General features: G+C 44.4%; 2 protein-coding genes across 3 annotated transcripts in view; both read left to right on the forward strand.

Annotated features, from left to right (window-relative positions):
- Positions 1 to 3,884, forward strand: part of eps15 (epidermal growth factor receptor pathway substrate 15) — a 41,313-nt gene extending 37,429 nt beyond the window's left edge. The window contains exon 25 of the mRNA XM_035412323.1: positions 328 to 3,884. Coding sequence (XP_035268214.1) covers positions 328 to 468 — 141 coding nt within the window. The 3' untranslated portion in view covers positions 469 to 3,884. The remainder of the gene's footprint in view (positions 1 to 327) is intronic.
- Positions 3,885 to 4,298: 414 nt separating this feature from the next.
- On the forward strand, positions 4,299 to 25,859 carry ttc39a (tetratricopeptide repeat domain 39A). 2 transcript variants are annotated; one of them, XM_035412324.1, is made up of 19 exons: positions 4,299 to 4,471; positions 5,536 to 5,589; positions 13,055 to 13,159; positions 15,879 to 16,010; positions 16,846 to 16,898; positions 17,189 to 17,256; positions 17,499 to 17,563; positions 17,649 to 17,748; positions 18,261 to 18,326; positions 18,629 to 18,737; positions 18,957 to 19,024; positions 19,508 to 19,567; positions 19,909 to 20,070; positions 21,174 to 21,265; positions 21,576 to 21,696; positions 21,996 to 22,107; positions 22,594 to 22,708; positions 22,997 to 23,113; positions 25,541 to 25,859. In XM_035412324.1, the coding sequence occupies exons 1-19, from the start codon at positions 4,419 to 4,421 to the stop codon at positions 25,656 to 25,658; spliced, it is 1,770 nt and encodes a 589-aa protein (XP_035268215.1). In that variant the 5' UTR covers positions 4,299 to 4,418; the 3' UTR covers positions 25,659 to 25,859. The 2 variants fall into 2 exon arrangements, with proteins under 2 accessions (XP_035268215.1, XP_035268216.1); XM_035412325.1 differs by lacking the exons at positions 4,299 to 4,471; positions 5,536 to 5,589 and adding an exon at positions 9,016 to 9,677.
- The last annotated feature ends 776 nt before the right edge of the window (positions 25,860 to 26,635 follow it).

Genomic DNA, 26,635 nt, shown 5'->3' on the forward strand with positions numbered 1-26,635 from the left:
GCTGGTGGGCAGTAATTTTAACAGGAGAAGACCAGGAAGATCAAGGGCAGAATTCAATAAATGCACATATTAACTGAATTCTTCTCTACGTTAGGTTCTTTAAAAAAAAAATAAAAAAATTTGCATATATATCCTGCACATCAGGAATGCCTAGCAGAAGAGTAAGAGTAAGGATCAGCTTTCTAGAAAGATCACGGCTGGGGTTTTAACCCTGTGAAGAGGCCCCGCTGAGCGTTTGGTGTTTGTTTCGGGAATGCGGTCTCCCCCCGGTGACGTGTGTGGGGTGAGGTCTGACGGGGGCTGTGGTTGTGTTTGTGTGTGGAGCAGTACCCCACAGAGGAGGACATGATTGAGTGGGCCAAGCGGGAGAGCGAGCGGGAGGAGAGGGAGCGCCTCGCTCGCCTGACGCAGCAGGAGCAGGAGGACCTGGAGCTGGCCATCGCCCTCAGCAAGTCGGAGCTCTCCTGAGGCCGGCTGGGGCCTCCTCTGTGCCCGCGCTCGCCACAGGAGGAAGGAGGGGGCAAAAAACTGAACTGAAGGGCCAGCCCCCTGGGAACATTTCAAAACCACCGAGCATCGCCATCAGCCGTCATCGTACACGCTCCTGAGTCCTCCACGGCCGTGTCCTGGCTGCCACGTTTCGATTTTTCAGTTCTGTACAAATACTCGATTATTTTTAATGTAGAATAGGTGCAGAACTGGAACTCCTAAATTGGTACAGGGCAGGTATGGAGTGGTGAAATGGCAGGTGCCTGTTTCAGAATGGATTTGAATGTTTGTCTCGCCTTCCTGGCGTATGGACAGAGGGAACCGCCAGTGCATGTCTGCGTCCTCGTCTCCCAATTCCAACCCTACCTTTACCGTTCTGCCAGTGACTAGCCAGCACAAACTGGGGCAGTCGTATCGTTTGGTTTTGCTTCCTTCTCCTGCCCCCGAGGTCTCCATCAGCCCTCGGTGTATTGCCCTCCATTCTGCACACACTTACGGACTCTCCAGCCTCCCCGTTTCCATCGCCTCCGCGCTGTCCCTGTGGACGCCCGGCTCGCCGCTGCTGTGTGATTTCAGGATTTCGTCGTTACCAGAATGCAGGTTATGCCGACCGGCTGCCTCCGATCCCTCATCCGGCAGCCAGTGCCCGGGGCGTTTTAAAAGGACGTTGTCTTTGAAGATTTACTTGAAATGGGGGGGGGGGGATGAGCCCATCTCCCAGTTATTCTCTCCCTGTACGTACACCAGAGATCCGTGATGTGCCGTGGAAGCAGGTGATGGTCACGTGGTGCTTAAAGTACAGAGCTCTTAGCCGATGGCCAATAACGTTAGAGGAAGCAGATGGAATCGTGGGTAATTAGTCAGGGCCTTACAGTAGCAAACCAGTTGCACAGTGGCCACTGATTTTATTCAGTGAGATGTGGTTAATAATCGAAATGTCATCTCTACGGGAGTCTTGGTTTTAATTTCCCTCGGTGATATATGAAATTGCAGAATGCATCAGTGTACGACTGTATTGTCATTTATTAATCTTGCCGTCATGTTCCTTATGCTTGAACATAAACTGCTATCAGTAGATGGCATATAGTGCGGATGCTCAGTCTGAAAGGAAAGGTATTGAACCGAGTGTGAGGTCAGTCATTTAGGAGTGGTCCGCGTGTAGACATGGATTCGGCGGTGATTCCAACAGAATAATTGTATTATAAAAACGGGGTATTCCCCGTTTCCTCCATGTTGAAAATAAAACGCGCCGCGCTCTGACACAACGAACTGATTTCATAAGTACGAAATGCAGTGTTGGTGAAACGCCTAGCAGAAGATGGAGGAAACCCATAACGGCAACATGTAGTTATTGTACCTGTGTATCATAGGGGCCCGACTCCGACACTCCTGTGTAAAGTGGACGTGCTCCAGGGGAGTGCCATCTGTTTGAAGTGGACGTTGCTACTGTATGCCAGCTGCCCTGTGCAGTGCATTTCGCTTCCTCTTGATTGTATTGGAACGTATAACCCCAGTTTATATCATGCTCAGCTGCTTGGCTTTTTGTGAGAACGACTGCTTTTCCCTTTTACCGCTTTACTCAACCTGCCTTTTCACACGTGCCAAAAAGAGACCACTGTAGGGAAGAACCTTCATGAACGTATGTTTATATATATCTGCGCATTTAAGAAAGCTCTTTCTTCTTCCTGGCACAAAGCTTGTTATTGTTTTGTGCTTCTGTGGTCCACCCGCATGAAATTCTATCTCCAGTTTCTAAATGGCTTTTTTTTTAAATGCCATGCAGAAGTAGAAGAACCACTAGTTAAGATTTTTGTTTTGAAATTTGTGCCCGGAGAGATTTGTTAATTGGATTTTCTGTTTGTACATTTTATATGTGCAGGTAGTTGCATCTGGTTTGTCTGGCTGTATAAACAACACATTGTAAACTAGTTAACACCCCATTTACTATTGTTGAATTAAAAGTATGTTGGACACTTTAATATTTGGGGAAAGAGACTTGCTACTCTTATTTAAATAGTGTGAAGACAATGAAATGCAGTATATTTTTATTTGGATGTCATTTGCAGTAAATCTTGAAAGATGTCTTACTAGTTGTTGAGATTCTCTGAATTTTATCGTTTATAAAACTGGATTCAGGAGTTAAAGGGTGAGTACTGAGTCTGAAATGTTTCCAGAATCTCATTTATGGGTGAGAAAGATTCCCTTTGTCCTTACTGGATTATTTTCTGGGACATATCCTTCATGTCCCAATTCCCAGGTTAAACCATGCTTATGTTACTTCAAAACCAAACCTACATAATTCCGATTTGACTTCCTTTTTATCGAGGTTTGATTATCTTGGTCTATGCCTTATTGCAGTTACCATGCCTATACACAACCAGTTTTCTTCGCCTAACACTTCACTGAGGTACAGCAGTCAGCAGAGGGTAACAGACCATTCTAAAAGCAGTTTGCGTTTGCTTCTTGCTCTAGCTTTGTAAAGCTCTGAAGTTCTGATGTTTTATGCGTTTCTTTGAACGCGAGCAATGCCATGGCGGGTGACTACCTGCTTGTGGAGTCTGAAGTGACTGTGAAAAGTGTCCTTTGTCTTTTGCACAAAGACTGCTGCTGACTGTGAACTCGTCATCATTTCAGTTTTCCTTCTGTCCTGTAACGTGTGGTCGCGGAGGAGCGAGTACGGACGGCAACCTTTCGAACAAATGCATTTTAAAAAGTATTTATTAGCGACTTTTTTGGAAAAAAAAAAAAAAAAACAAGCAGGCGTGTTTGGGTATTATGTGGAGAAGAAGGTAAATTTGAACCTGTCACTCATGAATTGGGGCACAACTGTGAAAGTCAATCCATTGATGACTGTGGAGTTGTGTAAAGGAACGGCCAGCTATGTATTCAAGTCATATCTCAGTGCAGGCGATATCCCTACCTCCCAATATGCCATTAAAATCTTATTTTCAAACCTCTTGCTTTTAATTGGGAGGGGGTCATCAGTGACTAAGCATGGCATTTATCTAGGTTTCTGGAGCAGTTGCCCCCCAAAGACATCTCTGCTCCTGGTATATACAGCAGGGACTCCATGCTCCACCCAGGAGCTGCTGTTCTCTCCCTCTTCCCTCTGCTCACCTTGTGTTAAGTGTTGCTGTTTATTATTGCTCATCTAACATGTATAAACTTTACACTCATTAAATCAAAAAACCACTGATGTATGTAGGCTATATCTATATAGACTTTTTAAATCTGGCTAATTTTATTTTTTATTTGTAACTTCAAATATATTCCCTTAATGATGGGAGTCGTTGTTTAATTATTCTGCATTATAACCTGTAATTAAAAAAGGGTAAATAAATGTAAAATATGAACATTCTGTGCTCTGTCATTGTTTATTAAAATTGTTTATTGTGCGTGTTTCCTCTGTTGTATGCTTCTCTATAGGCTATTGTGTATATAATGACAACATTGCTACTTTGAAAAGGTAATATAGTTTTTTTTTAAGATTTGTGAAATAATGTACTAAATCATGATTGTCAGTATTATTTGGTTATAAATTAAATGTCCGTTTTGTTCAGTGCAAGTTTTTGTATGCAACACGTTGTTGGATACCCGAGGTAACTATTTTGCAGTAGGCCGATACTGTAAAACCTTAGGGAAATCTAATTTTCCCCCAAACCAATGTGAAATAGATCGCTTAAAACGGAGGGCGCTAAGACCTTTTGATTGCTAGAGGGAAATGTGCTTTACATTAAAAGAAACTCACAATAGCGCTGGAAACCTCGCACACCTTTTTTGGGAATAGGGAGGAGTATCTCCGGGCAAGATCTGTGGATACTGTACTTTACGCCTCGCTGTCACGCGCTCACCTGCGCGCATGTCCACTGGTTAAACGTTGCACAGTACATTAATCGGATATTCCACTATCTTTCGCCCAGTCTTGTGGAATGAGTTTCATCGCTAGTTGGAGACGCAGTCTTAAGAGAGATGAACGCAACAGGTAAGGTCTTTCGTTTAACAAATCATGACGATTTTTTAGTGTGCGATGTTACAGAAGGCATTGCACTCGAATTTGGCGTGCGTGGTTATTCACATGCTTCATCGGCTTTCGGGCTGGGACTGGTCGAACATTAATCAAATTTATTCTGACAACTGAAATACTATTTCTTCTTTTTCTTATGCTTTCGATGAGTGTTCTCTGAAGACCAGCGAAAGCATTTTATACTGAGAATGGAGTTTATGTTCTTGACGTGGTATATTGCTATTGATTCATTTAGTGTGAATACCTGATTTGCGCTTATAATTTGATATGGAGGCGTGTAATTGACATCTAAAACCTTTGGAACACTTACCCTTATTTTAAAATGGAGGAGTGAAAAGTGGAATTTCTCCAAATTATGCCCACACATGTAAGCTGAATGCCTCTTGCTTAACTACTAGCAGTGAGAAAGGACATGTGTTTCCTCCAAATCACTTCATTTTATTATCAATTCATTTCTTGCACTTTCCTACTGTAAGGGTCTTTGTCATTAACAGTGTGTTCCAATCAGTGATGTACACATGTTTATTTCATAATCTTGTTGACCTCACATCTGTGGAAAGAGAAAATAAATGTACTCAGTATTGTGACTATAGGCCAATTGTTTTTATGCAGCTATAATTAGGGTTTACATACAGTAAGCCAATGTGAAATGTACTAAAATGAAACTGAGTTTGTACTAAATGTATTAAAATGCAACTGAGTCTGTTAGGGATGTAACACAAAATACCTTGCACCATTCAAGGTTTTGTTTAAGAACTGAATAAGTAAACAAAATAGATATTTGGATTCTGCATTGTAGCCACTGTATTCAGTATTCGCTTCTCACTGTTTACCTAAACATGGAAATGGACACATGTAGAATGGTGCTCTCCTCCATTCCTTCACACAGACTACTGTTCTCTATAGCGTGTTATCTGTGTCAGGACATCTGCCGGTCCGTGGGGCTCGGGTATCATACATGCTTCTCCCTTTGATCAGTATCTCTGTGAAATGGATGCTTCAGTTTCCTCATCTTGTTTCAGGTTGCAGCTACCAGGCAACAGCCATGAACCTAAAGTCACAGCACCCTCATTCATGTAAGTATCTTTTGGGCCATTAATCATATGTCTATGATTAATACACACATTTCTGTTGAGAAGGCAAATAACCCCTTTTCAGTTGGTTGAGCCATATGATCTGCTTCTTCCCGGCTCTTTTCAGCCAGGCTTTGTATGTTGTCTGTGCTGGTAACCTCAAAGCAACGTTTCTGGGAAATGCACATTCAACACAGAAGTGCTGATGTGGTGTCTGTGTGTACCGTGGAGGGTTTTGCAGATACGTGTCATCTTTAGCATTCTCTGCAGTGGAGCCCTCAGTGTAGAAAATATATGGGCATGTTCACTGCTCCCATGCTTACATTACAGGAAGAGGATGGCAGTGTTATCTTGTGGTGAAGGGAAATTAATGATGGTTGCAGTCGGAGGGGGGCATCAGCAGCCTGCTGGTCTGAATATCAATAATTCACGGACAGCCATTCTGGGAAAGAAGCGATCAAAATGCCAAGTGAAGCTAGAGGAGGGGACACAGACCTGTATGGATGACCCACAACTTCACCGGTGCCTAAACTGGTTTATACAAAAAATAACAAATCTAAAAAATAATTCCGCACGCTGCTGGGTCTCTCGTCCACTTCAAGCTCTGTTCTACCGGCAGGGTAGTCTCGTAAGGAATCCAAACTGTGCTGAGTCTAGCTATGACCAGCAGCATTGCAGGGAGTTGCGTAAATGGCCACAGTCTTGCCTGGAGAGGGAGAGATCGTAGCAGATGGAGCATTTGTGTCTCATTCTGCTGCACCAGAGATGCCCTCTGGCCAGCCAGATTCCTACAGTCTGCTTGCACAAGCTACACATAGTGTCCTCCTGCCAGTGAGTGTTTGCATGAGCTTCCTGGTGGTCTGCAGTCTGAAAAGAACACACATCATGGCTTCACATTTTGAAGGAGCGCACACTTGTCTGCACTCTTCAAAGAGATCGAGAGTTTGCAGCAGTGCCTGCTCATCTGACAATTTTGGATAAAACTGGGGTAAATAGTCATTTTCAAACCATTCTCTACCATTTGTACTGGTCAATTATACTGTGCTCTTGGGTCACTACTATGCTAGTTGCACATGGGAAAGCTGGTAACAAATGAAGGAGATGCTATTCTCTCAATAAGCACAACTGGTGACCCAGAGGGGCCTAGCAAATCCCCAGGAGGCATTGGGTGAGGGGTAATTAAGAAAACCTGGCTGTCTTATGCCCTCCTTGCCTCGGTGGGATAAAACCAATCATATCCTGTCACTGTTGACTCCCTGGCATCGTCTCGATTTAAACTAGTGATGTCTTTACCCTTTTCTCACTGTGCCACCCAGAAACCTCCAAACAGTGGCCAAACCAGTGATAGAACATTTCAACTTAATGCCTTACCCAACAGCTTTTCTGAGATCATACATAATGGGACGCTGCGCTGGAGCTCAGCCAGCACTGGAGCACGGAACCTCTGACAGCTGCCCAGGTGCAAAGCGTTCCGCCAATTTCATTTCCACCAGTCTCCTGGACTACCGGGCTTCCTTTTGCTGAGTGATTTATGATTTCTCGTGTTGCTGCAGTTCCAGTAGCTGAGTATGTGAACTGCGACAAATAAAAAGTCATTGAATTGATAAATTGCGCATGTACTTTTTTGTATTAAATTGGTTTAATCAAAAAGAATCTAGCCATGCTATAAACACTCTGCACATATCCGCACATAAATATTAGAACTCTTCAAGTAGGAGTACTCTCACTCCCGAATGTTAAAACATTTTCATTATCAGTAATGGACTTAGAACTGTTTAGTGTAACACTTTAAATGGTTTTTCCCAACCCAAAGTGCTTCACTTAAAATAACTTAAAGTCTATAAAATAGAGAAATAAAATGGGAGTAAAAACAGACACAACAAAGAAGCCAATACACAATGAAAGGGAAAATGTACAAACAATTAAAGATAAAATATGCTAAAGACCTATATAAAAGCCATGATAGAATAAGTCTAATTAAAAGTCATCGTAAAATATGTTTTCAGTTGTTTTTTAAGATGCCAACTAAAGCTGTAAATTGATAAACTGTGGGAGACTCTTATTGTGCTATAAAAATGAAATACTGCGTCTCCACTTTGCTTAAGCTTTAGCAAGTTTTTAGACATGCGCTCTATGATGTCTGATAGGCAGTTAAATAGTGGTTGAAAAATCACTGTTATCGTGTGCTACTACAACCCCAATTATCTGTATTCAGTGGTGGCTGAAAAGGTCATTCTCCCTAATTAAATAAAGTATGTAATATCTTTATCAGAGGTGGGACTCCCCACCACGATTGCGACATCTGAATTTATTTCTCGTGGGATATGCATCTCATAGTCTTTGCTCTTAAAAAATATAAAAATGAACCCAGATATTACTTTCAAAGAGTAAATAAACCGGAAATCTTCACATATTCCAATACATATAAAAATAAGCACAGGCAGCAAAAGCGTATCATTAAGTTTACCCTTATATCTTTCTTTACAATATTGTTTTGTTTCCTTTAAAATAAACTGCATGTCAGCATATGGTTTTGTGTTTTAAATACATCAGTTTCATAATATATGTACCGCCATTTTATTTTTCAATTGCAAATAAAATTTGCACAAAAGTTATTAACTAGTGCTTTTTTCATGGCCTGCATGGTGGTTAATATGATGATTACGCTAGCATTGCCCCTGATATTAAATCTGGGCCTTCTCACTAGTCTACCATCACTGCAGTTTTGTAGGTATGCAAGGATATGCCAACTCTCTTCTGCAATAATCACCGAAAGAGTGGTCATCCTGTTGTTACTGGATGCATTCTTCTTTGTATTTTAATAGTGCAGACATTTTAACAACTTAATGCAAACCCTCCCCTTAAATTCCACAAAGAAGCCACAGTCAGATAGACTAGAATTGTTTCCAGGGTTAAATGACACCATTTGGGAAATGCTTACCGTACTTTCAGAAAAATGCCTATCCACAGCCCTGGAGAAGATATGTTACTTAACTGGCTTAATATGCTCAAATCCCTACCTATAATCCTGTCACTGTCAAAAAATGTAATTCAAAATATTTTAAGATTTTTTTATTTATTTCAGGGGAGCATTAAACAGTGTTGTGTTTATTGTTAATGCAAGCTGAGGTTTGGGTTTAGTAACGGTACACACTGCTGTTCTGTTGAGACTTCACTGTGTTTATCTTGCCTTTCTTCCTGATGTGGGGAAATTTTATCCGCGGATCAATCAGAGGGATGGTTTCCTTTGTATCTCAGACTTTAATGGTTGCAGATTGAGCCGAATTACTGGTAAATACCTATCCCATTCATCTGCAGCATATTTGTTCGTCGCAGTTCTGTGAATGGGGCACTGTTCTTCTGTTCTGGCTGCAGTGACGAATCCGAGTCACCGCAGGCAAAAACAGAGGAAAGGAGAAAAAGCAGGACTGTACCTTTTCACTCTACGAGTGTCCCATTCAGAGCACTTGCAGATTTGTTTTATTGCGTTCTTGCTTGCCTACCGTCTCTTTTGTGTTTCGGCCGCAATTCCACGTTGGGGTAGAGAGCTTAGTTGATCCGCTGCTCCAGGAGGCACTAACGCCAGTGCTTATCATATAAAAAACATGGGGCTGGAGTCTGTGGGAATACGGCTAGCTCTGCTAGCGTGCCGCCCAATCAGAGAGGAGACTGTAGCATGCAGCGTGCAGCGTGAGCTCAGTGACTGGGAGAGGAGGGAGTGCAGGGAGTAGGAGGACTGAGTGCTCAGGACTGAGGAGTTTTAAGGAGCGAGGGGGAGATAAAATGTTTGGTTTTTCCTCCGTGTGATAGTCATCCCAGTCTTATTAGGGCTCTGTTTCTCCTCCCCTCTTTCCTGTCTGCCTGACTGACTGACTGCTGCTGCTGCTGTTTCCACTGGTGCTGCTGCCTGAGGGAAAGACGTACTGCACTACAGGAAGGGCCTGAGCAGCTCTGTGTGCCTTTGGGCTTGCTGTCTCTCCCTCCCTCTCTCTCTCTCTCTCTGGCTGTCTCTCCCTCTCTCGCTCTCGCTGTGTCTCTCTAACGCGTTACCAGATGAAAATGTCAGTGGAAGCAGAAACTCTGTCGAACGGGTAAGAGAGCTGAAGGGGGGCTGCAGTGCTGCGTCTGTGTGGAATTTGGAAATCGAGTTGGCGTCTCTCTCTCTCTCTGGTCTGCGTGTGGGTCTGTCACTTCTGCACATTTTCTGTTGAAAAATCTTTAGACCTGAAAGTCGGTAACCACTGAAACTGGACAAACGCTCAGATGGTATTTATAGTGATAGCACTGTATATGTCTTTAATATGTTTGTGGTACTGTATATGAGTTTTTTGTTGATGTTCTTTGCTTTGGTTTCGGCTGTGATTGTGGTGCAGCATACAGTATTGAAATGCTTGCCAGTCTGTGACACATCATTTTTGAAATGATCTAGTGGTGGGGGTGCTAGCTACAAGAAAAGTGTACGAGAAGCTGTCTTGTTTTGTTTGTATACATTATGTGTTTTTTCTGGAGAGGTCTGCTCATCAGTAGGAGTAATGATCTGTGCAAGAGGCCCTCCTGAGAAATGTGTCCGTCTGAACTGCTGACTTCTATAAATGTATGCTTTAATTTAGTGCATGCTATGCATTCCCTTTGAAATTTAATGCAGTCCAGTGTGTGCTAGTCAGGGGATTTTATATGTGAATATATTTCCATTGCTCTTTTATTATTCTGTTAGCCATTAAGTGAATGATTCCTGTTGTTTCCTCATTGCAGCACTGTGTCAACAAGAAAGTTTTATACGATGGTCAGTCAAGCCTTTCATTGAAATCTGTCGGTGATCAGGGTGCAAATATAGTCCAGTAAAGCCAGCGCTCCATGTGATTACAGGCATGTCATTTGGCAATTTGTGATGTAATGGTATATCTCAGCACTGTTTTTGAATTCAATAAGGAATGTACCGTTTTCACAAAGCTGCCGGTATAATGACAGTAGCTACCGACAGGAAACTCAGCAGAGCTCATCTGGAAGTGAATTCATATGTAGGCCTATGTGTGTGTGATGACTGTGCACTTTTACATCTATTACCATGGAAACATATCGCCCTGTTATGATCGTTGATAGGTAACTGTCCTTTCGCGGTGGCATGATTTCCGCTCACTCTCTTATGTATGAGGTGTGCAAGCTAACTCAAGGCCTGCTTGACACACGGCCTGTAGTTCAGTCAGCCCGGGCCTGCGAATGAGTCTAATACTCATATTTATTATCCGCGTAATGCTAACGCGCTCAACTGTGCTAAAGTGCAGCGCTGTGTGCATTTTGTGTTGTTAGTTGTGTGGTCATCCATTTGTCATTAGTCACTGAGGGAACAATCAGTCTAGGAGAGACACAGTGTTCTTGTTCAGGATGATCTAAAATGGTGTGATTGCAAATTCTCAGGTTTTGCAAGCAAGGGCATTTTTTTTTAAACCCTCGACCCCCTCAATCGAGTTCTACTTGGGCTAGCATAAAGAAAGCCTCTGTATGGTAAATGTGCTGGAATGTAAAGAGATGGCTCTCATCAAGTCACCCCTCTTGCAACAATTCTCCTCGGCTGTGAGGCCACCAGTCTACATTGTGGGGCAGCTGGAGCATGCTCAGTAGGCCCGTCTTTCGTTTGTATGGAAAATAACGCTCAACTCTTTGCTCTTTACTCTCTGTGGAAGTATTTTGCATGACGCAGTCATACCTTGCACTACACAGCTGTTTTTCATCACTAAATGCTTATGAAACTTAAATCATTAAGTTCCCCCCTTCTGGAAGTGCATACCGCTTTATGGTGTTTAGATTCAACTGGAACAGAGTGATATAACACTTGTATTTACAAATATGCTGTCACATTGATTCCATATTTGTTTGATGTGAGGCATAGCAGTCATGTCTGAAGTAGATATCCGATTGACATTTAATTTCAAAGATGCCAGTGGTGCAGGCTCCCATGACTCAGCTAGCTGAGGTGCTCATCGCAAATGCAGGCTGGATCTATGGTCTCTTGGCTTCGTCATTAGCTGACGATGACAGGAGTCCACATGCTGTTGGCTAATTACATTATCAAACATAGTGGTTTTAAGTCAGCCATAGTTACTCAGGTTATTGTTGTATTAGCTCCTAATGTGTCAGGTGTCCATTTGTCTACCCTCTATCGTCTTTCATCAATGAGAGATACATCTCCACATCAGTGCTGGCTTTCCCATGGTACCGTCTGGCCTGTAGAGTGTAAAAATATCCACTTCAACCACAGTGCTCCTTGTGTGGACATGAATTGCACAGAAAAAATAAATGCATCTATTATACATATATACAATGTGACTTATGACCATTATGTTAAACCACAGTCCCGATGGTTCGGGTATGTTGAACAGTATGTTATGTATGTTACAGTGTGTTGTTTATGTTATTTATTATTTCATACACTAAGAGAAAACAGTGATGTCTCTCATGATGCATAAGAAATGCAAGCGTGAGTGAAGGATAAATTGCCTCTGAAGAAAGGAAGGGAGTGATATAAGCGATTACATTAAACATTAAAGCGACGCAATTAAGTCAGAGAATGGTTAGATACTGCGTTTCCGAAAATTATCAGTAGGTCGTTGGAGTGTGCAGCCATCGGGGGGCCATGGAGGAGGTGGGTTTTGATGAACAGAACATTTGGAGGAGATTTTGGCTACCCAGGGAGCTGGGATACTGCAGCAAAGAACTGTGTTCATTTTATGCGGTTTTCTTTCTTTTTTTAAAGCTGTGCTATTTGCGGATGCTACAGCACTAAGCATTCTGCCTTTGTAATCCATCTCTCTATTTTGGTTCCCCTTTTACTTCCTGTCTTTCTGTGTATATTTTTAAATAGGTATGGTGACACAGCAGTCTTGAATACTTGCACAGCACTTCAAATCCATGAATTGAAGCTCATAAATTACAAAACAAAAACAGTAACATACGAATGACTATCAATGAAACTGCAACGATTCTTTGTAGAATGTAGAGTAGTTTCTGTTACTTTATTCATGATGTTCGTAGCGGTCAGGAAGAGTAAATCACAAAGTCCTCTGAGCATTAGCAGAGAACTGGGCCTGTATTTTCTGTATTTGTAAATCAGTGTGAGTTATGATCTAGGACCAGGCCTGCCTATGTGCTCATAATGGATAGGTCTGGGATATGGACGAATGAAAGCTGCAGTCCTGTGCTGAGAGTCTTTATGAATTGTGAATACATGCTGTGGCCTGCTTCCCAATTGAAGTGTTGGATTGATTTTTGGGATAAATGACTTTAATCACTGCCCATTAAATCTCTTAATTCTCTCTCCCTCTGTCTCTGTCTCTCTCTCTCTCTCTCTCTCTCTCTCTCTCTCTCTCTCCCCTCTCTCTCTCTCTCTTTCTCTCTCCCTCCCGCTCTCTCTCTCCCCCCTCTCTTTCTGTGTGTCTGTCTCTCTCTCTCTCTCTCTCTCTCTCTCTCTCAGGTCACACAGGTCAGACCTCTCTGTTGCCCTTGACGACTGCATGGCAGCTCTGGACCTGTTCTTGCAGAATGAGTTTGAGGAGGCCCTCTCGAGACTCCGATGCAGGTGAGATCACTGGCGGTGTCATGTGACCCAGCGTGGGCTGCACTGAACTGTAATCTCGCCTGCTTTCCTCGGTCCGCTCCTCCTTCTAGGTTTTTCTTTTAATATTGCCCTCACATATCGCTTCATCAGGTTTCGCTGCCTTTCTTTTTTCATTTGTTCCTCATTTCCCTGTCTTTCTCAACCCTTTTAAATCTCTTCTCGTTTTTTGCCACTCCCCATGTCCCAGTTTTTCCCTGTCTCGCGTTTCATACGCCTTCTCCCTTGCACAATGAAACCATGGTCCTTAATCCCTCTCAGGTTTGCCGTCTCCACAGATCTGACTTTGCCCAACATAGTAGCCCACATATGAAATGGGAGAGGGTAATCTTTCCAAATCTCCTGTCTCCCCACCCACTCCGCCCTGCTGTCCTGGAGCGGAGGCTCCCCCACCCCCCCCAAGCTCTAATCCACACCAACAGTGTCACAGCGATAGAGTGCGAGCACTGCCATCCACATGCCTGTCAGTGTCTGCCACTGGCTTTTTGAAACATACTGTTTTTGTGAAGAGGTGCCAGTCAGGGACTCCACACCCACTCACCACAGGCTCTGAGTTTCTCCACACTCGCGTGTAGGAGAAGCTTTGCAGGATGTGATGTTTGGTACAGTTCATTTAAGAAAAGGCTAATCCTAAGTCTCTTTACTGCAACATTACCCCAGATTCTCTACAACACACACAATGCCGATGGTGTTTAGTGTGTTAGTGCTGTATAAGATGCATTTTTCCTCATAACAGCATTTATGTTGTATATTTTTGTTGTACTTGTTCAGTCTCTCTTCTGTCTAAAACAATGTAACATTGTGCATGGCCATTCATATTTTATTATGTCCAAGAAATCATTTTGTGGAAGGAATGCTTTGTCCATAATGAGCACTGAACATTTTACATAAGTTAAAGGTACACAAAATGGCAGTGCTTTTCCTTGTGGGGTCTTGGTCTGATAAGGAGCTGAAGCAACCTCCCTGGTTGGAGTTTGTTGAGACTTTCTGTGCACTATGTTGGGTAATAGTTATGTTGGTTCAGATCAGTATCAACATCAAACATGGATTTTGTAATCGTGAAAACAGTGTGGACAGACCAGATATGAATGTGGTGATTCTGTAATGTAATGATTCTGTGTTTACCCCATTACAAACATGAATACATAAATCCTGTTAGTGAGAAGGTTATGATTTTGTGATTTGCAATAAAAGGTGAGGGCGGAATTGTACAATGAGAACAACATAAAACCTTCTTTTCAAGCAGGGTTAGCTCAAGCATAGCCTCAGTGATTCGACAGAATATGTAGCTGTGTGTCAGTGCCACAGAAGCTCATTGGTCCGCATGAGAGTGAGGTCATACAATGGGGACACTGCCTCAAACTGCCACAAGTTGCAAATTACAGGCACTTGTTTTTGTCTTCACTGTAACTACCTTTACCTTAACCAATGGGAAATAAGTAGTCCCATGATCGGTACATTTTGTGAGCCCTTTTGGCAATTCCTTTCAAGTTGAAACAAATCTTGAATATAATTTAAATGATAAATGTCGCCTAAAGTTCTCTGCTGCTTAAATTTCCATGAATTCTTAATAAAGTCTGTTATTGTAATAGTTTCCATTGTAATGTGTGTAATCCTATGTTCCACTCAAGGATTTTAATCAAGTCCCTTAATTGAAAACACAACAAATTCACACACAAAGGATATGTGTACTGTACAGCATATCTGTGCAGTTCTCCTGGGTCTTTCATAAAGGTGCTGTGTCTTGCAGTGGATTTGATTAGATGTACCCATGATGGCAATTATGCTACAGGCTATCACACCACTACGCCTGATTTAGTCTCCACAACAGAAGGCAACAACGGGCACAAGCGGCTCAGTTCTTAGCCTGCCATTACCCATGACCTGATCTTTCTTCCCGGGAGTTCCCCAAAATGGGATTAGGAGTTTTGGAGTTTCCCTTTATAGCAGCCCTGATCCATTAAAATCTTTTATCAGTTTACATGAGTGACAGTAAAATTTGATTACATCTCGCCTGTTCACTTTATTTGATTTTGCGCTTACTCTTATATTTCATAAAGGTACATACAAAAAATGCCTACCCACTGTAGTTTGCTGTTCCACTTTTACTGCTTGTCAGTTAGAAGGGGTGATGATTTGTTATCAAATGAGAACACAGGCACTGATTTTCAAGGAATTTCAGATATTTCAATATTTTAACAACGTGTTTAAATGAACAGATGGAATTGCAGGCTGTTTTCAGGGGAAACACGCTCCCTCGACAGTGGTGTGTTGGTATTTTAGGCATTGTCAGTACAACTGGAATGCCAGTCACAAAGACATACAACGTACTGATGCGGCGTTCAAGCTGTGGTTGTGGTGGAACCTACTGGGAACCAGTCAACCCAGCACTCTTGGCAGTAGAATGTTTGACCTCCAGTGTGATATTCTGGAATATGGCAGTGTTTCCTTAGCAACTGCACATAATTAATTCTGTGATAATATTGCAGATGTAGACTTCAGTGGTCAGATGAGTTTTATCAGATCTTTTCCGGCAGGATTTTTTCTCATACTTTTTTTTTTCTTTGTTCAATTTTGAATGATTTGTTTTTTTGTTATTTTTTATGCTTTGTCCAAAGCGAAAGTAAAGAACCTCGGGTGAAACTGATTAACAGAACATTTCTCCTCTTGATTTGTCCCACAGAACCAAGGACAGCATGTACCACGCCCTCACATACGCCACTATTCTCGAGATGCGGGCGATGATGACCTTCGACCCAGAGGACATATTGGCGGCTGGAAACACCATGAAAGATGCCCAGGCAGTCTGCCAGCGGTAGGCACTGGCCTTGTCTTGTGATTCCTCACATTCAGTTTTCACCACTGAACATTTTCTAACGTTTTGCAGCCTGTATTGATTTGAGGTAAGCCCCGTTAGACGCAGGAAGCTGTCCTTAAATCGGCGCGCTCCCTCAGTGTGCGGCGCACGCTGTGAGTCATCGCGGTGCGTGTGCGGACCCAGCCGCAGTGGCGCCGGCTCTCACGGCGCGGGGGAATTTCACAGCCGCGTGCGAGAGTGCGGCGTGGAGGATGTGCAAAACCCCGCCGCCGCCCCCCGGGCTTCACGCGCGGACTCTCCCGGCCCCGCCCCGCCCTGCCGTGTCACCCCACCCCGGGGGCGGGGCCCGCCCGGGGCAGGATCACATGGGGCGGCTGCCTGTTCCTCGCCGGGCCTGCTCTTCACATGACCCTGTTTAAATCAATTAGACCCTCCGCGCTTCATTTCCTGCGCTGTGGAATGAAGGCTGGGTGGCATCTTTTCCCACTGAAAGTCCGCTTTTAATGATGCGCAGTACATTTGTAAATGGTCCATTGAATTTGGAAAGATTTTAGTCTCATAGTACTACTTGACACTTAAAAATAGGTGATGCAGGCTATGATTCTTTTATTGTTTATGTAGAAGCAGCACCCTGCTTCCACCTTTCTAAGTTAGACATGTTACGCTGTAAAACCAGCAACCAGCGTATCCGTGAATGATCTCTATATGTGTATTTGCAGATCATATATTTCTCATTTTTACTCTGGTACTAGGAGCCTGCACACGGTGTTTCCCCTGCAGTTTCGGTACGAATAGCTTGCTCATGGTAATGAGGAACTATATGCACTTTCAGATTCCGCAAGAAGTCCTCCTTCAACAGCCTGATAAACAGAACTTTCACTGAAGGTCAGTGCAATTGAGACATCAGGTTTACCTCTCTGCCCCAACTGATGCTTGTGTGATGCAAATTGTGTTGTGCAAATTCACAAAATCTTGTCTGTTCTTTCTCCACCTTGTGTCAGCTCAGCATCTCTTCATCTTATATTCCTGTATCAATCATGCTTAATGCAATGCTGGTTGTAAAGTATATCAAGTATAATTTGAGAATGTGGTTCTTGTTTGTAGATCTATTGTGCAGCTCCCAGTTGTAGTTTGATGATGTCGGAAAGGTAACTGTGCTATAATTCTCACCTCAGAGGAGCTCCACGCCGAGGTGTGCTATGCAGAATGTCTCCTGCAGAGGGCAGCGCTCACCTTCCTTCAGGTAAACCACCTTCACAGCTGTCTGTGCCCTATCCGCTGTATTGAAATCAACCTCTGTCTCTCTCCTTTTGCACCTGGCTATGTAAAAAAACAGCAGGAATGTAATCAAGCACTGTTTCATGATTTTTGTGTGTCTGCATTTTTTTGTGTGCACTTATTTTCATGATTTTCAAATCTACACTAGTATATATATGTCCCTTGAACCAAGCAGCCTCATATTTATTTTTCTGACTGTTCTTACAGGATGAAAATATGATCAGTTTCATCAAAGGAGGCATTAAAGTGAGGAACAGCTACCAGACATACAAGTAAGCACTGCAGACCACACCTGTCTGTTTCTGCCGCCCAGCAGTGCTCGATGGGGCTAAAATCATGTCTTTCTCCGTGTTTCAGAGAGCTACACACTGTCCTGCAGTCAGCTAGCTACGTCCATGGCGACAATCACTGTCACTTTGAAGGAGGTGTCAACCTTGGAGTGGGAGCCTTCAATCTAGTGAGAATTAAGCCTTTTATTTGTTTAGATACCGTAATACACTACGTTCTTTGTGTAGCCATTATTCTTATTTTTTATTAAATCATCATCTTGTACAATATGTCATTCATTCGTTATTATCAGCTACCTATGCGCAAGCATGCTGCCTGAAAAATATGCAGTGGGGTGATGTTGGTAAATTGAATTAGACGACCAATAATCTGTCCCGTTTTCCTTATCTACCACGTGTGCCATGCTGGATTCTTGTATAGAGCATTGTCGCCATTCATTCTAATGTATGCCTAATCGGTGACATCTTCTATGTCTTAGGACCACTACACACAACACATTCATCCCATTCATAATTATCTATAGAAAGCTCTCTGTGACATAGCAACGGGTTACATTGTTCAAAATTTCAATAGATAATAGCGCTGTATGTTCTTAGTGTTTCCCGTTTTCTAAAGTGGCCAGTGTTGTTGAAATCCCAGAATCCTCTGGTTATCCCCTTCCCTCACACTCTCTTTCCTCAGATGCTGTCTATGCTTCCCACCCGAATCCTCAGGCTGCTGGAGTTTGTGGGGTTTTCTGGCAACAAGGTGAGGTTTTGTGACCGTGTACTGTCTCCTGCTTAGGGGAACAGTGTAGTGCTGTGTGGTGTGTGAGCACTGAGTGTGTCGCTATGCAGTGTGTAAGTGCTGAGTGTGTTGGTGTGTGGTGTGTAAGTGCTGAGTGTGTTACTGTGTGGTGTGTAAGTGCTGAATGTGTCGGTGTGTGGTGTGTAAGTGCTGAGTGTGTCGGTGTATGGTGTGTAAGTGCTGAATGTGTCGGTGTGCGATGTGTAAGTGCTGAGTGTGTTGCTGTGCAGTGCGTTAGCGCTTAGTGTGTTGTGTCCCTCCAGGACTTTGGCCTGGAGCAGCTGCAGGAAGGCTGCTCCACCCAAACCTTCAGGGCTTTCCTCTGCAACATGCTGCTGCTCTGCTACCACACCTTCATGAGCTTCATCCTGGGTGGGTGAGATGCAGCGGGTGCTGCTCCTGTTCTCCACTTTCCTCAGTGCCCCCCTGGATTCCACTCCCCCTCCCCCCACAGAAAAAAATTAGGACAGGTGTAAAGTCTCCAAGACACCACATGCCTTTGAATTGCTGCTGTTTTTACTGCAAGCCTGCAGAATAGCAGTGTCACCATGCCAGCTCCCCACTGGATACCTGTTTCCTCTCTCTGTACAGGTACAGGGGAAGGGGATGTGGTGGATGCAGAGAAGCTACTGCAGCCCTATCTCAAGCAGTATCCGAAGGTAAAACGGGTCTTAATGTTTATGGAGCAAAAGACAGCATGACTAATTATATGTCAAACAGGTTCTGTGGAAATAAGTATTTAAATATTTTCAAATCAATTTTATTTGTATAGCGCTTTTTGCAGAGAACTGTCAGAAAGAGTCTATAGAGTAACAAAAGAAAAATCAGGCAAAAACCAGACCTGAACCCCCAAAATGCAAGCAAGGGGGAAATTCCATAGTGGGCAGAAAAACACTCAAATGAGAAAAAACACCTCAAAGGGGAGAAATCTTGGGAAGAACCTGGATACAGAGGGGGAGCCCATCCTCCCCTGGCCTGCCCGGTGTAAAATAAGGGTAGAATGGATGGTAACACAAATGTAACGATGGATCTATCACATTTTAAATGTGTTTTATAAAGACATATTTGGGCGCATTTCTTCAGTAGGGACAAAAAGCATACAAGCTGGCACCTTCATGTTTCACGTGTCGGTGTTTTCCCAGGGAGCCATCTTCTTGTTCTTTGCTGGGCGAATTGAGGAGATCAAAGGAAACCTGGATGCTGTGAGTGTTTTTTTTGTTTGTTGCAGAATTATTATTAATGTTGTAGCTTAACAATCCTCTCTGACACCTGTAACCAGTTTTTATTGATACAACTACTGCCTGTGTGTATCTAGGCACGTTTACATGAAATACATTTTTTATCTTTGTATGGGGTTATGTGCTTTGTGATTTTGTGCATTAGTTTCTTCAAAAATTTAAGTGTGCGTGCGTGTGTGTGTGTGCATGTGTGCATGTGTGCGTGTGTGTGTGTATGCGTGCGTGCGTGTGTGTGTGTATGTGTGTTTGTGCATGTGTGTGCGTTTGTACGTGTCTGTGTGTGCGTTCGTGTGTGTGTGTTCCAGGCTATTGGTCGTTTTGAGGAGTGCTGTGAAGCTCAGCAGCACTGGAAGCAGTTCCATCACATGTGCTACTGGGAGCTGATGTGGTGCTTCACCTATAAGAGGCACTGGAAGATGGCTTACTTCTACGCCGACTTGCTCAGCAAGGAGAATACCTGGTCCAAGGTGAGGGCATGGCAAGGCCTCATGCTGTGCTTTAATGTCCTTCAGAAAAAAGACAAAACTTTAAGTATGACACTTCTCCAGCCATAGCAGGTGTTTAAGCATATGCTACGCACTATGTAACAAAAAGGAATGCAAACTTGACTTCAAATAGTGTAAATAATTGTAAAAAAAAAAAATTGGCTAAATCATGATTAGAAACACCCAACACATGTTGGCAACAGCTGCCTTTATCAGGGTTCAAACGAAAGCAAACATGCACAGGTGCAGTGCACTTGTAATCAAGATCAGCAAGCCAGAAGTTCAGTCCATTTAACAGTACGGTCAATAAAGCAGCCATGTGTGGATAGATACGTACATACAGAAGATACATACATTTAGACAAAATGCCATTGTGCTTCTTTGTTGACTGTGCTGTTAAAGGGACTGAACACCTGGTCTGCAGGTGGTCTGATTACATGCACCTGTGCATGCTTTAGCTATACAATAAAGGCTTTTTAGTTTTCTTTTTGGTCTTTTCTTCTATGTGTGCAATATATTCATAATTATAAAACCACAGTTGTGCCCTGTGCAGTCTTCTATGTGTAATCATTTTATTATATGCAGTTATGAAATGTACGTTTTATAGATTTGAATGTTTTTCCTCGAGTGATTTTACTGTGATAAAATTGTCTCCAAATGTTGAACTCAATGGTGACAATGAATAGAAGCCAAACACAAGCGGTGTTGCTGTCAGAAATGACTGTTTCAGGGGTTCAGAAGGAAGCTGCCTCCATTTTGGGAGTGTTACATTACATTACATTACATTATATTCCAAGCATTTAGCAGACGCCCTAATCCAAAGCGATTTATACAACTTTTACATAGCGTTTGCATTTAATCCATTTATACAGCTGGATATTTACCGAAGCAATGTAGGTTAAGCACCTCGCTCAAGGGTACAATGCCAGTCTCCTACTCAGGAATCAATCCTGCAACCTTTAGGTTACCACGCCATCTCCCTACCCATTAGACCAGTACATGTCTAACATTGGTCTTCGTGCAGAAGCGGGTTTCTGTTTCGTTTTTGCGGCCCGTGTGAGACGAGCTGTGTTGTCCCGCCTCAGGCTACGTACGCCTACATGAAGGGAGCCTACCTCAGCATGCTGAGCAGGGAGGAGCGCCAGCCTTTCGGAGAGAGCGAGGTGGCGCTTTTCAGGTAAGACACAACGCAGCCCCCAGGGACAGAACCAGACCTGGGTTAAAATACATACTGGTTTTGGATTCAAATACTTTGCTACGCTTTACTGATCTTGTGTGGTGTATTGCAACCAATTAAATACTCTCAAAAAGTGCAAACCCCGCCTTCTGGTCATATTGGCAGGCTCAGTTACACCAGGCAAGATCAATAGAGCACAGAAAAGTATTTGAATCCAAAACACAACACGTATTTGACCCAGGTCTGGTTCACTGTGTACTTACGTCTGGCTTCTGAGCGCGAGCGAATGGCCTTTTTGTGTTTCTTGCAGGCAGGTGCCCGGGCTGAAGCAGAAAATAGCCGGGAAGTCTCTGCCGACCGAGAAGTTCGCCATTCGAAAAGCTCGCCGATACTTCGCTGAGAGCCCTCTGCCCCTCCCTGTACCCCCTCTGGTCAGTTTTGCCTAAATGAAGGTGCTGTGCATTGGAAAATTGCTGCAACAAATTACAAATCACTTTGAATTGAACAGTCAACCAGTGCTTTACACTGTTGGATGATTTGCTTTATTTTTTAGCAGGACAGGATATTGATATGTTATTTGTAAACAAACACCAACCACCTTAAACAGCCACCATATTCCATTGCATATCACACGTTAGGTACTGTTTGAGATAAATGCCAGTGAGATCCAGTCGATGCATGCACAGCTGTAGGGATAAAGCAGCAGTTGTGTGTCTCTCATGTGCTGCAGGAGATGATGTACATCTGGAATGGGTACACGGTGATCGGGAAGCACAGGGACCTGACTGAGGGGATGCTGAAGACCCTGGACGAGGCCCAGAAAAGGCTGGATCAAAACCCAAGTAATGACTAAGACCCAGGAGAGCCACCTTTGCTGTTTCAACAGCGCCCTGCTTATCCAACTGATTTAATTCATTTTCTAAGTGAAGGCCACTATGGATGACCATAGCCATTCATCAACTTCACATTTCCGCCAGGTGTCACCTGTTAGCGAGTGAATTAGTGATTGAGTATGAGTCTGTGTGTGTACGTGCGCATGCGTGTGTGTTTGCATGCATGCGTGTGTGTGTCTGCATGCGTGCGTGTATGACGTTCAGGGCATCTGCGTGTCTGTGCCCTTTTGCCCTTAGTGTCTGTGCCCTTTGGACCTTAGTGTCTGTGCCCTTTTGCCCGTAGTGTCTGTGCCCTTTTGCCCTTAGTGTCTGTGCCCTTTTGCCCTTAGTGTCTGTGCCCTTTGGACCTTAGTGTCTGTGCTCTTTGGCCCTTAGTGTCTGTGTATGTCTGTCTCTGTCTCCCTGTATGACCTGTGCACATGTTCTCTTCCTTAGAGACAGAGTTCTCCATAGATGACCAGTGCCTGGTGAGCCTGCTGAAGGGCCTGTGTCTTAAGCACCTAGGACACAGGGAGGAGGCTGAGCACTACTTCACCCTTATTGTCTGCAAGTGAGTGGCCCTCTTTTTGGCTATAAAGCCAATGGGACAAAGAGAAAGAGACCTCTCATAAGTGATGGTCTCTGAATTCTTTAGCGGTAGATGAACCATCTTGTCACATTTTGCAGTAGGTACAATCTGTTGAAAAAGATGTGCATTTGTTAAATAAATGTAGTAATGTTTTGGTTTGCTCATAGTATGCTCAACCAGACTGTTTGTTAACAGCTGTATTGTTTCCATACGCGACCGTCACAACAGCTCAGTGCCTGATTGCTGTGCCTGTCTTTTCACACTTGGCAGTGAAACGCAGATTAAGTATGATCACTACTTGGTGCCCAACGCGCTGCTGGAACACGGCCTGCTGTGCCTGGAGCAGGGGCGGAGCGAGGAGGCCGTCAGTCTGCTGGAGGCCGCCAAGTGAGTGACTCCGCCCTTACAGAGCTGGGCCCACTTTATGTCCTCATCTGGTCTCAATAGCTCATTCTGACTGTGCGTGTGTCTGTATAGACATTACATTACATTACATTGCAGGCATTTGGCTTACACAATTTTTTATATAGCATTTACATAGCACACATGGCATCCATTTTATACAGCTTTTATACTGAAGCAATGCAGGTTAATTTCCTTGCTCAGGGGTCCAATGGCAGTGCCCTACCCAGGAATCAAACTTATGTTCCCAGTTCCTTACCCACTATGCTACACTGCCGCCGTAGCCATATCTCGCTCTGACTGTGTGTGTGTGTCTCTACAGCTCGCTCTGACTGTGTGTGTGTGTGTGTGTCTCTACAGCTCGCTCTGACTGTGTGTGTGTGTGTGTCTCTACAGCTCGCTCTGACTGTGTGTGTGTGTGTCTCTACAGCTCGCTCTGACTGTGTGTGTGTGTGTGTGTCTCTACAGCTCGCTCTGACTGTGTGTGTGTGTGTGTCTCTACAGCTCGCTCTGACTGTGTGTGTGTGTGTGTGTCTCTACAGCTCGCTCTGACTGTGTGTGTGTGTGTGTCTCTACAGCTCGCTCTGACTGTGTGTGTGTGTGTGTCTCTACAGCTCGCTCTGACTGTGTGTGTGTGTGTGTGTCTCTACAGCTCGCTCTGACTGTGTGTGTGTGTGTGTGTCTCTACAGCTCGCTCTGACTGTGTGTGTGTGTGTGTGTGTCTCTACAGCTCGCTCTGACTGTGTGTGTGTGTGTGTGTCTCTACAGCTCGCTCTGACTGTGTGTGTGTGTGTGTCTCTACAGCTCGCTCTGACTGTGTGTGTGTGTCTCTACAGCTCGCTCTGACTGTGTGTGTGTGTGTGTCTCTACAGCTCGCTCTGACTGTGTGTGTGTGTGTGTCTCTACAGCTCGCTCTGACTGTGTGTGTGTGTGTGTGTCTCTACAGCTCGCTCTGACTGTGTGTGTGTGTGTGTGTCTCTACAGCTCGCTCTGACTGTGTGTGTGTGTGTGTGTCTCTACAGCTCGCTCTGACTGTGTGTGTGTGTGTGTCTCTACAGCTCGCTCTGACTGTGTGTGTGTGTGTGTGTCTCTACAGCTCGCTCTGACTGTGTGTGTGTGTGTGTGTCTCTACAGCTCGCTCTGACTGTGTGTGTGTGTGTGTCTCTACAGCTCGCTCTGACTGTGTGTGTGTGTGTGTGTCTCTACAGCTCGCTCTGACTGTGTGTGTGTGTGTGTGTCTCTACAGCTCGCTCTGACTGTGTGTGTGTGTGTGTGTCTCTACAGCTCGCTCTGACTGTGTGTGTGTGTGTGTGTCTCTACAGCTCGCTCTGACTGTGTGTGTGTCTCTACAGCTCGCTCTGACTGTGTGTGTGTGTGTGTGTCTCTACAGCTCGCTCTGACTGTGTGTGTGTGTGTGTGTCTCTACAGCTCGCTCTGACTGTGTGTGTGTGTCTCTACAGCTCGCTCTGACTGTGTGTGTGTCTCTACAGCTCGCTCTGACTGTGTGTGTGTGTCTCTACAGCTCGCTCTGACTGTGTGTGTGTGTGTGTGTGTGTCTCTACAGCTCGCTCTGACTGTGTGTGTGTGTGTGTGTCTCTACAGCTCGCTCTGACTGTGTGTGTGTGTGTGTGTCTCTACAGCTCGCTCTGACTGTGTGTGTGTGTGTGTGTCTCTACAGCTCGCTCTGACTGTGTGTGTGTGTGTGTCTCTCTACAGCTCGCTCTGACTGTGTGTGTGTGTCTCTACAGCTCGCTCTGACTGTGTGTGTGTGTGTGTGTGTGTCTCTACAGCTCGCTCTGACTGTGTGTGTGTGTGTGTGTCTCTACAGCTCGCTCTGACTGTGTGTGTGTGTGTGTGTCTCTACAGCTCGCTCTGACTGTGTGTGTGTGTGTGTGTCTCTACAGCTCGCTCTGACTGTGTGTGTGTGTGTGTGTCTCTACAGCTCGCTCTGACTGTGTGTGTGTGTGTGTGTGTCTCTACAGCTCGCTCTGACTGTGTGTGTGTGTGTGTCTCTCTACAGCTCGCTCTGACTGTGTGTGTGTGTCTCTACAGCTCGCTCTGACTGTGTGTGTGTGTGTGTGTGTGTCTCTACAGCTCGCTCTGACTGTGTGTGTGTGTGTGTGTCTCTACAGCTCGCTCTGACTGTGTGTGTGTGTGTGTGTGTCTCTACAGCTCGCTCTGACTGTGTGTGTGTGTGTGTGTGTCTCTACAGCTCGCTCTGACTGTGTGTGTGTGTGTGTGTGTCTCTACAGCTCGCTCTGACTGTGTGTGTGTGTGTGTGTGTCTCTACAGCTCGCTCTGACTGTGTGTGTGTGTGTGTGTCTCTACAGCTCGCTCTGACTTGCATAATGAAAATGTGATTGCATGAAAAACCAAACCCTATGTTATGTCCCTCTTTTTTTGTATTTTCAGGCATAATTATAAGAATTACTCTATGGAGTCCCGGACACATTTCCGAATACAGGCTGCTTTGCACAAGGCCCAGGCCACGGAGGAAAATGGAGTCCACTGTGTGACATCCAGCCCATAGCTGGGGGTACTGGAACAGAACTGCCACTGTGCAGGACTCAGTCCTGGAGAGCAGGGATGGACCACACAGGGGCACTGAGCCAAAACACACTTATCTGAGCGACTGGCCTCACTTAGAGCGGTCAGGAAGCCATGTGCTGACAAACACACACACACGAACGTGCACACGCACACGGACACACACACACACTCACGTACTCACGCACACAGGCGCATGCACACACACACACACACACACACACACACACACACACTCACGTACTCATGCACACAGGCGCATGCACACGCACACACAAACACACACACACACGAACGTGCACACGGACACACACACACAAACACACACACACAAAAACGTGCACACGCACACGGAGACACACACACACACTCACGCGCACACACATACACTTACATACTCACGCACACACGCATGTGCAAGCACGCACACATACACACACACTCACACAAACGTGCACAGTCTCACACACACACACACAAACGTGCACATGCACACGGACACACACACACACACACACACACTCACGCACACACGTACATGCACACACACTCACACACACACACTCATGCACACACACTCACGCACACACACGCGCACACACACACACACACACACACACACATACACACTCCCTCTCACACACACACACACACACACACATGCTAACTTTTACAGACCTTTTTAAAAGGTTTCTGTGGCTCATGTGAGTGATGCATCCCCACTGGTTTTGCCCTCTGTGACCAAAAACACTGCGGCCAACCCACAAAAATATCTGGCTGGGAGTGCCCTACTAAACAAGATCAGAACTCCATTTTTGTCTTATTGTTTTGTCTCTGTTTAAGAATATAACAAAATATAAATCATAGAATAAAAAAGTTAAATAAGGTGCCAGTGTTAACCAGATGGATAGCATTTTGACAAGAGGCCTAAGATCCTGAAGTAGGGTTGTGTTCTTCAGG

This window comes from Anguilla anguilla, chromosome 4 (assembly GCF_013347855.1).
Source record: "Anguilla anguilla isolate fAngAng1 chromosome 4, fAngAng1.pri, whole genome shotgun sequence".
Classification (NCBI taxonomy): domain Eukaryota; kingdom Metazoa; phylum Chordata; class Actinopteri; order Anguilliformes; family Anguillidae; genus Anguilla; species Anguilla anguilla.